This window comes from Eufriesea mexicana, unplaced genomic scaffold (genome assembly GCF_001483705.2).
Source record: "Eufriesea mexicana isolate 0111107269 unplaced genomic scaffold, ASM148370v2 scaffold2087, whole genome shotgun sequence".
NCBI classification, from domain to species: Eukaryota; Metazoa; Arthropoda; class Insecta; order Hymenoptera; family Apidae; genus Eufriesea; species Eufriesea mexicana.
In genome coordinates this window covers 450,763-462,985 of record NW_016910162.1, presented here as the reverse complement: position 1 = coordinate 462,985, position 12,223 = coordinate 450,763, and the positions used below count along the sequence as shown (strand labels likewise).

The window sequence follows — 12,223 nt, the reverse complement described above, 5'->3', positions numbered from 1 at the left end:
TATTATATAATAAAAATTTTACATTAATTTTTGTATGATAAATTTACAGAACAGTGTGAAATAATAAATTAATGGGCTATTAAAAATCACAAGCTATTCAATTGCATAAAAATAATGATCATACAGAACTATCCAACTGCCAATTTTCCTTATCGACGATCAATAAAGTGAATCATGTTAGTTACAAACAAAAGATCTAGTATACAATCTAATATTAGATCAATAACTTAATAATCACGAAACAAAGTGCGCACAATCATACAAAATTATGATCTTCGAAATCTAGTGATCTACAAAACATCATTACAGTGAACTTACTTTACAATGCAACAAAACTATATTGTTTGGACAAATCTGTTTTGATATTTAATACAATATCATTTAATTTCCTACAGGACAGTTCTTCTGATCTGTGCGGATGAAATATGCTCTACTTATGTTATTTTTATCCAGCACTTGATAAGCTTTCTCTAAAACGGGAACAAGTGGCTTCGGTTCCCTTGCCAGAATCCAGACGTTCCTCGTACTGAAATATATACAGTAGGTAAAGTAGATGAAAAATTAATTTATTGGAAGAATAGTTATAAAATATACTAATATATATTTGTTAAACATCTGTTGTTAAAAAATAGTAGGATATATTTAATATCTCTAATAGCATTTTTAGGAATATTTCATATTTTTTATATTTCTAGCTCCTCGTATTGCTTACCTAAACACACCGAAGTTCGAACAACTCCACACGACAGCGTAAGTTGTATAGTCAGTGTCAAGGACCCAGTAAGGTGCATCTACTGGAAGGGGCAAGGTCGGGAACGTAACAATTAGTTTTGCATCTTCCGCTTTGAGAACTGGTTTTCCAACACCTTCGATACTTGAAGAAACTCCAGTTCTAGATAAATAAAAAAAGTAAGATAATATCACAACTCTTTATTAACGATTATTATTCATTTAAAATGAACTTAATTTAAAATAACTACTGCAACTACTAATTACAAATAATTATGAAAAATAAACTAAAAACAGTATTATTATTAATACGTTTATTTTCAATAATTAGTTATAGTAATAGATTATTTATAATGATAATTATTTATAATTTAGAATAATGGAATTAAAAAATTATAAAACAAATATTTCAGGATACAAAAAGTTAGCAGAAATCGTTCAGATATAATGTCAAGGAAGCAATTAAATTATACTCACAAAGCAGATATCTGCTTATTCAAGATGTTGAGCGAGGTACCCTCTCCTTCATTGTAAGTCGCAGTCACGCATTTTCCACCGAACTCGAAGAATGCAAAGTACTTCTCGATCTCGTACCATTTCCCCAAGTACTATAAAATAGTGATTGGAGTAAGTTTATTCAAACGATAAAGCTGGAAGAAAGTCAGTATGCATCGTCTTTGAACTTGAATACTTTACATATCTCTTGTTACATCGGATGTATATCAATGTCCTATTGAGGACAACTTTCTAAATGCAGGTTGCATTGCCTCATAAGTAAGTCAATAACACAGGTATTCACAAGAAATCTATTCCGGTTCCTAATAAGCATAATGAACATTAAATTATGTACTGAAGGTAAATACCCTTTTCACGTCGAAGGTTGGCATAGTTTCCACGAGAGGGCAGGACCCTAAAAATGGTACTTGTGCCATGGCGGCGCTTGCTACGATTGAAATTAAATATATCCGCAACATCGTCATTTCTGTAACAAAAATCGTTTTATTACTTTCATTTAATTTGTATTTAATTTAACAGGTAACTTGGATTAATATACAGGGTGCGCCACAAGTGCACTAGTACACGAAAGTATTCCAATGTATTATCTTACTGTTTACGGTACATCGGGGTTTCTTAACCTCTTTGGAGATCACTTCAGAACTAGAATTGGATCTTTGTGGTACACCGTAATTGTAAGAAGAAAAATTTTTATTTACTTGAAATGGTAACACATTTTTTTTCTTATTTGAGTTTATTATATTCTTTTCTTTATTTTTTTTTTTTTTTCTCGTCATAGTACACGGTACATGTTTCTCAAAATTTTTGATATTTTTATCACGTGCGAAATTTTAATGAAATTCTAATGATATACTGACACATTGGTCGAGAAACACTGTGTTATATTTTGAGTAAAATTGAAAAATAATTCAACTATAATGAACCAAAATAATACACCATTTATGGGTCAAAAAAAATATTCGAATTCAAAGACTATATTAGTCAAAAGCAAAAGTAAAAAATTTTTAATTAAAAATTAAATATTTTAATATGCTGTTAGTAGATCTGTTGGTGCTATGGCAGTTTTAAGAGGAGTTTCCACCGAACTCACTAGCACCACCACGCTTAATATTTACAATAAACCTATTATAAACGTAATATACACCGTCGAATTATTTTCTAATTTTTCTCATGTACAATTTCAACACTTTTTCCTTGCTAGATGTATCACACCATTTTAAATAATTTAATTTAACGTTTATGTTTTATTTTCAAATGTAAAAATTCGAATACATTTGATTTAAATGTATAGTTTCGTACATCTACGTATAAACTATGACTAAAAACAAAGAATAATATAAAATTTATTAAAAAATTTAATAGGAAAATATAAAAAGTGACAAAAATTGTTGATAATTATATTATTCGTAATATAATATAAAACTAAGTAAATAAATAATATTTATGATATATTTTGCATTCGGACAAATTAATTATATAAAATGAATATTTCATTTATAGAATGAATTCAATGATGCATCTATGGTAGAATCTCATTGATCGTGTAATTACGACTTACGTAAAGATATATAAAATTACATAGAATAGAGAAACAGAGGAAAGAAATACACTTCTGTCCATAAGTAATGAGAAAATTATCGGTCTTCTACTAAAGGTGACTACTGACCTACATAATCAAGAAAACGATTAATGGATAGCGTTCCAAAACACATAGCAAAGAAGAATACATTAATTTTGCTGGAGTTACAAGGAGTTGTAGAAAAATAATAAACCGAGAATTATGGGTTAGCCTGAAGAGCCTACTATGCTCAATTTAGATTTTTCTAATAGGAGAATTATTAATATGAACTTCAAAATTGATTGAAAAAGCAAAATGAAGTTTTACAATACTGGATTGGTGAAATTAGTACTATGAAATTTTTTTAAAATCCAAGAATTGAAATGAGATAATAATTATTATAGTTATTAATAATTTGCCATTAATTTTTTTCAGATTTAGTTTATTTTTCTTCAGTCATATTAGAGCGGAAACTTTTTATTTTTATTGTACACATGTAATAATGGAAAAAAGATTGGCATAAGTGTCTCAATGCTCATGAGTTAGTACGTACTTTTCATAATTCATATCTTTATAATAATAATTATGATTTATTGATAAATTTGACTTTTTATTTTTATGTATGTGTGTAAAAAAGTGGTTCATTAATTTTAAGGTAAATAGAGAAATTGCCAAGGAATATTTATATGACACTCAGTTTACAGTTAGAATAGTAAATATATTTACACAGTGTCTTAATATTCTGTGAGTATATGCATGAATATATAAAAATGAACGTAATAAATAATAACAATAAATAAAAATGTTGATGTTTAAATTATTTGTAAATATAAATACAAAATTTAGTTTTCTTTGCTTTCTATATGTAGACAACAAAGATGTATTTTACATCATAATTAAGAAAAATATTTTGATAATGAACATAAATAAATTTTCTTAAAATAACTATTTTTTAAACTTGTTAAATAAATCATATATTCTTTAATATTTCAGAAATGTTTTTAAACCACGAAAAATGATGTTTCTCAAATTAGAAAATAGTTAGTGGATATTTCCATTATCATAGTACGTATTTACAATTAATAAATATTTTCCAAATTTTGCAATAACAAGAGTTTCAAATTAAATTTTGTAGAACACATGAAAAATTATTCAAAATTAACCAAAAACAAGGGAAAAAAGATATGAAAATCAGTTTTTCGAAATTTTAAAAATGTGATTGCAGTAAATATTAGATAAATTTTTTTTTAAATCATTACATAATTTTGCCAAAATTTCCAAATAGTAATAGAGAGCCCTATAAAATATTAATGACCTCAAAAATTAATTTGTATCACATACCTTTTTTGAAAAATCGAAAAATAGAATACAATTTTTAAAAACAGTTTTTAAAAAAATTGTTCGACAACGTTCTAAAAAAATTGTTGTTTAATATTAATAATTTTAAACCTCTTTTGGGAATAGTTATTAAATCTCAAGCAAATATTTTCTAGGGGGAGAAAAATGAAAATAATACCAAGAATTTCTATATTTATTCATGAATTGAAAAAATTATTTACTTCTTGAGTGGTTTGAGTGTTATTAATATTAATGATTAGTCGCAGTATTTTCTCAGAAGAAAATTTCTCAGAATCATACCATAGATCATAAAAATATTTATTCTAAGTTAAATTACTAGTTGTTAAATTATTAATAATTAAATTGCTAATTAAATTACTAATTAGCAGTTTAATAATTAGCAATTAATAATCAAGCAATTAAATATTTTTTAAAGTTTTTATTAATTTTTTGGACTAATATTTCTCAAAAAAATTTTCATCCAGAATATAATCAAAAACTTTTAACCAGTATTGTACATCTATATGCGAGGCACGTACGTTTCTTGAATATATAAATATTTGCAAAAATTGACCGTAGTAAATACTTCAATCAAACCGCGTTTCAAAAGTACAGTTAGCTTTTAATTTCCTGGTAAGAAAGTAGCTACGTTCGTATTGCAAATATGCGTTTCATTACCTACATAAATGTAATTAAAAAATAAGAAATCATCAATTTATGTGCAACATCGTATTTATACCTTTTAATTTTCATTTTTAAAAAATAATATTTTACAACAAATATTTTTATTAATCTAAATATATTACTTTCATTAAAATAAAATTTTAAATAACTTGATTAGCAAAAAAAAAATGTATTTTTACTTTTTTTTTATATTTACCAATTATATATGTAATAAACGTTTTCATTAAACAGAAAATTACATGAACCTATAAAAACATTTCCAACTAAAAATTACAATTATTATGAAAAATACGAAATTTCAATATACTACAATATATTATATTACATTACAAAATTACAATAAACAAATTCTCAAAGAAAGTAAAATATTTTAAAAAAAAATAAGAGGTAATGTACCACTTAATTTTCATCTCGTTAAAATAATATCTTATTATTATTACCGAGAGAAATTTATTACATTTTTACTACTTTCTATATTTACGAGTTTACATATACCATAAAAATACTTTCATTAAAAGGGAACTTAAGTAAATGTATAAAACCACTTGCAAATAAGAATTCTAATTATGATACAATATATATAAAACTAAATTGAAACAAATTCTCAACGTAACTAAGATAGTAATAAAAAAGAAACTAGCATCTAGAATGGAATAAAAAGGGATATATTTTACGTATATAAGAATGCGGATATTAACATCAATAGTTAAACCGCGTGGATGTTTTTATTCATCAATCGTAACCTCTCGTATCACGATCACGTATACGATGCAGCGAAAGAACACGACGATCTCTGATACGTGGTGAAGAAAAATTATGAGAGTCACGAATTGAACTGATTTGAATGGGACACGTACCGGGTTGACAATCGTTGTACACGCTGAAACTTGACAACTCGAGGAACTGATCGGGGTTGGCGGTCACACTTCTCACGCGACGAACCGTCTGTCAGTGACTGGGCTTCCCGTTCTTTGCGCCTTCCGCTTACGCAGACAGCGCCGCGAAGGCTGACTGGATGCGTTCGGAAGATTTCTGTCAGTTAGTGGGTCACTAACGGTACGTCGGAGGTTCAAGAAACCCCAGGCCTACGGTTCGAATTTACCAACGACTAATCGATTGTTAACCGATTTTTATCTTCGGATCTAATTTCGATCAGACGAGTTTCGTGCGACCAGTTTCAATAACCTTTGTCGACTGTTATCGACGGTGGTATGTAGAACGTGTTACGGTTAAGGCTTCTTTTAACGAGTGGCTAACGCATTATCGTTTTATAAACGTGCCTATATGAAAAATACCGCGACTAACTAATTACTTGTTCTGGGTTTATTAAAAAGAACGGTTAGCATAGTAACTACTTAAATTTACGTTCCTTTTGCTTTTATGCTATTGCTTTATGAATTTTCTGATTATATGTGGTCGTTTCGAAATGAGATACTTGAACACGTTACGCTTTAAAAATTGGAAAATTGTTAGGTTAATTATAGTGATTAACTGATAATATGACATACCCATGAAATATGACTAATTATGATTATTATTACTTCTGAATATTATAATTTAGAGTCTTATGAATTATACATGTTAGATGATTATTGGATCTTTTAAATTTTTAACTCATTTCTCTCAGGTATTATTTTTCATTCGGAATTATATTTTTATGATCATAAAATTGAAATATTTCTAGTAATTATACGATAAATAAAAATTCCGTTATTAATCATAATTAATAGTAACATTAATTGAAACTAACAGTAATAAAAATTATTATTATTTTTAAACAATTTTTTAAACAATATCATTATTTATACTTAATCTATCTATCATACTAAAATTTTTATTTTATATTCTCTTTCTTTCGTATTTTTATTTTTCGATTTATTGCACGATCCGTATGTAATCGTACAGGGAATGAGAATAATAAATACAACGAAATTTCATGTAACATTTTATGTAACAATTTATTCAACTTTTATTTTTTTTTTTTTTTACATTTGTACATAAATTCAAACAAATACCCTCCTTCCCATCCATGAACCATGAAAGTGATAATCCTTGCAAACGCGATGAGTAATGAACACTCAGGCGAGACTGGTTTTGACAACAAAACCGCTACGAGCCTGAACCTCAACTATATATTACCCGCGAAAAATTTTTAAACGAAACAAATTAAGAACTAATCGTCGATTTTTAAATAGACCCTATGTCCGCTTCGAATCTTCGTCCGCTTTCTCTACTATAGGCTCACTGGCTTTCTTTGTGTTTAGTTTCGCATCAATTATCGACGGATCTTCTTTCGCGGTGTCTACCACCTCCATGATACGTTCAGGAACCGTATTAACCGGCGTCTTCACGTTATCGACGGATTCAGGCTGCTTCGCCTTTTCCTTATCCTTTTTCATTTCAACAATTACCTCCGGTGCATCTGGAACTACAGACCTAACATTCTCATTGTTTGTCTCTGACGCTTCTTCTGGCTTGTTTTCACTTTGTGTTTCTGCTTCCGCTGGCTTCGTCGGTGTCGCGTCCAAATAAGCACAGTCGTCTTGATCCGTCTTTATGAAGAATGTTTTGGAAATTTTGTACTTGTCCAGGACAGCGTAAGCCTGTTCAAAGAAAATATATTAGGGAAAATAAATTATGATATAATTCTTCATGCATAGAGAAATTTCTAATATCATTTACAGAAAATTAAGAAAATAGGAATAAATGTCGTATAGGTTATGATATAGGTTATAAAATAACAGACGTGAATGCAAGTATCGTGAATAAATGATTAACGAATTAAAAATATTTGTTATATTTAAGAAGGAAATGAATTTAAAGAATAATACACATTCATTTCTTAATATTGAATTTACCTTCTGTAAAACTGTTCCTGGTGCCAATCTTTCTCTTGTCAAGACCCAGGCATTTTGTGTATGGAATGGTCCAACACCAGAACAACTCCACATCACGGCGTAAGATTCGTAATCCGTTTCGAGTATCGAATATTTAGTTTCAGGAGTTAATGGTATTGTGTATTTTACAGTCAGTTTTCCTTCTTCAGCTTTCGATACAGCTTTTTTGATTTCTCCCTCCAGTATTCTCTTGATTCCCGTGCTAAATATTCAGATAATCATAGGTATATACTTAGAATAATTTCAATTATAAATATAAAGATTTATTATTTAATGCCAATTAAGCTAAACAAATTAAAGATTATTGGAAAACAGGTAAGAAATTTGAAGGATAAATGTTGATTATTATTTGAATGTTATAGATGTAAGTCATGGTCACCAATAAATTTCACTTGTAATGGAACCAACTTACCAAGTATCGAAGTATGATAAAATATCAAACTCGTTTCAAATTAAAAAATTGTACAATGATAATATTTTATATACATTTATATTATATAGATATATAGTACACTCTATAGTGATAATTTTGTGAATGTAAGCTACAAAAATTATAAATTTTGGATATTAGTTTATTTATCACTTGATATAAATTTTGTTTTATTTTAAAGTTGACATTAACTGCAATCTACTTACAATCTATTGGTAACTTCATTGCTGACACGGAATTTACCGTCAGGGCTCTGTGTGTAGTTAGCCATTACACACCGTGATACTACTTCAGTCAACTGGAAGTATCTCTCGGCTTCGTACCAAACACCCAAAAACTATTAAACAATTAAAATAATTCATTGGTGAAATCATTTATATAAATTTTACTTAACATAAAGTTCTACCTTGTAGTACTTATAAATAAATTTCTACTTTCATACATGACAATGAGAATTTTATAAACTAAAAATGTAAACAACATTGAACTTCATGAAAATTACATCACAATTGTAACGATAGATACACGACATCTACCAATAAATATACGTCATCATTTCGAATTTAGAAAAAGATAACTTACACTAGATAAGTGGTTAATCATATTTACCTTACTCATGTTAAAATTCGCCATAGGCACGTATTCCGGACAGAAACCCAGACTGGGAATCTGGGCTCTAGCTAGAGCCAAAGTCGCAAGAAACAGAACTATCTTCCCGATCATGTCTACCGTTGGTCTACTGTGAACATGGTTTGAACCGCTTCTCTTATATACATTAACCAGGGAGCGCAGGAGCGTTGACCGGCCACTACCCCCTCTGTTTTACCTACACGTGAATATTCTTACGGTACTCTCCGTGGCCCCAGAATCTGGTCACCAGACGATGGTCATTGGTCAATGTTGCTAGAGGACTTCTTAGCAAGAAGTTGAACCAAGGTGGCACCCGGCGACCCGTCGAGAAACGATGCAGACCCCATTATGCAATTTCTTCGGGTAACGGTACTTTTGGTCGATGAAGAAGAATCCCTTATCCGGTGGATCGATGTCAGTCAATTTGACGAGATGCCAACATTTCCTAGATATGTTTATGACAATTGTAACGAGGTCGCCACTGGACAGGTGAATCATCTGCACATCGATTATATCATTGTTTTTCTAATTCTTCGATTTTTTTAACAATTTCAGTCTATATATTATCTCCATCGATAAAACATTCTTATTCTAAATTATCATTATACATCATACGATATAAAGATTATACGAGACGTGGAAAAAGAGAATTGGATATATTAAGGAAAATATGACGTGAACGTGGGAATATAACCTATCAAGTAAGTGCAAGTTTTTGTCACGTCATTACGAATGATTTATGCCTTTCCTCAATCTATATTTATTGAAAATAGATGAAGAAAATTAAAGAGTTTTTACACGAAGAAACTTATTATCTTCATTAATTGTTTGCACGTATGTATATGAAAAATTGTATTTGAATACAGCAACACTTCTAAGAAATACTGCAAATGTATTAAAATAAAGTAATTTTGTTAACAGGAATACGATACTTTCGAAATCTAGCAGTTGCATCGTACCTTGACACAATTGGTCTCAAAATATTTACATGGATGCTGGGGAATGAGAAAAAAGACCGAATGGTGAATCACATCTAAAACTTTCGTTTTCATTGAATGAATATATAAATTTTTACGGTTGTATTTACATTCCTATGTTGGACTTCGTTCAATTTTTTCTCCCAAATCCTAATCAGACGTTTCTCTTTTATTTTAAGTTTTCGATCAAGTGTTCGCCTACGACAAGACCGGGATTAGAACACATTGCAGCAAGCATCTTGGAATGCATGATTGTGAAACTTACACCTTTGATGGTGTTATTCCTCTTCCTGTAGTCATTCATGAAGCCGGTTTCAGCAACCTCGACCTTTAGCAAGTCTGTGTTTATGTTCACAAATGGAGCAGGTAGATGGCAAATGTACCCAAGTTTTCCTTCTCAGAACAAAACGAGAACTGGCTATTACTTATCACGTTGCAATTATGCAATCGACACTGTCAACAGACAGCGCTTAGCATATACCACCATTGTGAACGGTGGCCCGCCGGTAACGGGTTTTTCAACGAGGTTTCTTTTTGTATGAAATCCTTGGTCATCGAACCGTTAGTTTGGTGTAGATATTCTTCTAACTATACGTCAATAGGTCTATAAACGAGGAACCGCTACAAACAATTCCGATAAATTTCATTTATGCGCGTGGCTTTTGTGAACGTATGTACATTAGCTCTGTAAATAGATTTATTTTTTTTATACATTTTGCGTGTCTCGTTCTTTTTATGTGTATCATTGATTGGAGACAAAAGGAACAAAATTTATATTTATCTATATTCCGCGAACTCATTGGAATTTCAAATTTGACAAAGTATGCATATTATTTGCATACGAATAATACTTGTAGCTTGAATTGATTTTAAGTTTCGTATAATAAGAGATTGTACGACAAATCAGATAAACCTACTGATTTTTTCTCTTTTTTTTTTGTTTTAGGGAAGGGAAAGGACATTGATATGAGCCAAGTTGTTTTCGCTCGCTTGTTTATCTTCTTTTACAGATTTCTCATCTGAATTAATTTATTTCTTGTAAATCTATGAACACTAAGAAAGCACGCGGAAAACGTTCTCCGCTCGGAAGATGCTTAAATTCTACAAAACTCTGACCAGATGTCCGAAGAATAAAAGATTCTAGATGTCAATATTCGAGGAAAGAAAAGGTAATGCACGATATGGTAACGTAAGGCAAATATTATTTCATCTTGGAAAGGTATGACGACATTTGTTTGTTCACTCACAATCGCAAGATTTTGCACAAATTTCTTTTCGAAAAATAATACGTATCGTCGATATCGTTTTTACAGACAAAGGAACGGCCGATCCTTGCAAGACTGGAACTCTGCATACGCATTTACCATCACGATTTTACTCTCTTAAATACGAGTCTTCCCTGGTTAAGTCATCAACATAGCCGGAAGTAAAGTTCAAAAATTCATCGGAAATGATTTATTTTCACAATATTTCGCTACGTTTAGGAAAAAACAAAATGCCCTCTTGGGACATCTGGCCGCGAGCGTGTGTACGTGTGTAAGTGTGTCTCTGTGTGTATGCGCGCGCGCGAGTGTATGTATGTGTATGTATACACAATAAACGTAACTAATTAACGGTAAAATAATCTGTATACGTAATCCTAGTGCGCTTACGTCTCGTGAAGAGAGGACAAGGGGGCTGGAGAGGGTTTTAAGGGGAAGAGGGTTGGAAGGAGAAACGACGAAAAGTTAGTTACTAAAAATTATTTAGGCGGCTCGCAGAAAAAAGGATCGTCCGTTAGCTTCTTCCTCTCGCGATCGAAAGATATTTTTTCCTTTTTATTTGAAAGAGCCACGAGTCGCGCTTGTGCGATTCGCCGAAGCGTTGCACGCTAAACAATAATTACTTTATTTTTATTATCATTTAGTATCACATTGCGTTCACTGTTTTGTGCTGGCCATTTTTGCCTGGCTTAATTGAGAGCGCACACCACCCCTCTAACCTCTTCTTACGTTCCTTTTTCTTTTTGCATACACGTAATATGTATACTCTATTTGCGTAACCCGCTTACGGGGGCAAAAATGCCATGGTGAAGGCTAATGAAACGAGCGACCTTATTTAAAATCTCTTATTTAAAACACTTCTAAAATCAGGTCTAAAAGCTTTAAATCGTAGATATAGCAGTAGCTGGAATTTTTATTATTGTTCCTTAAAAAAAAGAAAAAAAAAAAAAAAAAAACTGGAACAAGTTTACGTCTAATGGTATCTATACATTTTATTGTCATAGCAAATTTGTTTCGAGCTAATTCCTCTTGGAAGAACCGTTCGGTGAAAACATTTGCGTGTACGAATATATGGAATGTACGTGTGAGTGTGAAACGAATGTAACATTTGTTTGCGACGATATCCATTAAAATTCGATTTTATCCGATATTGCTCGTTCGGTAAGGCCGCTCGTTTCATACTCGAGATTTTGATATGGCCA

The 12,223-nt window shown here is 30.6% G+C and overlaps 1 protein-coding gene across 1 annotated transcript; it reads right to left on the bottom strand.

The window, feature by feature from the left end:
* Positions 1-183: 183 nt before the first annotated feature.
* On the bottom strand, positions 184-8,943 carry LOC108549517 (uncharacterized). Its single transcript, XM_017902930.1, is given in 8 exon segments — positions 184-526; positions 713-892; positions 1,207-1,337; positions 1,593-1,711; positions 7,023-7,428; positions 7,684-7,924; positions 8,359-8,489; positions 8,762-8,943. Coding segments are annotated over 8 exon segments (1,467 nt in total). The 5' UTR covers positions 8,876-8,943; the 3' UTR covers positions 184-381.
* Between the last annotated feature and the right edge of the window lie 3,280 nt (positions 8,944-12,223).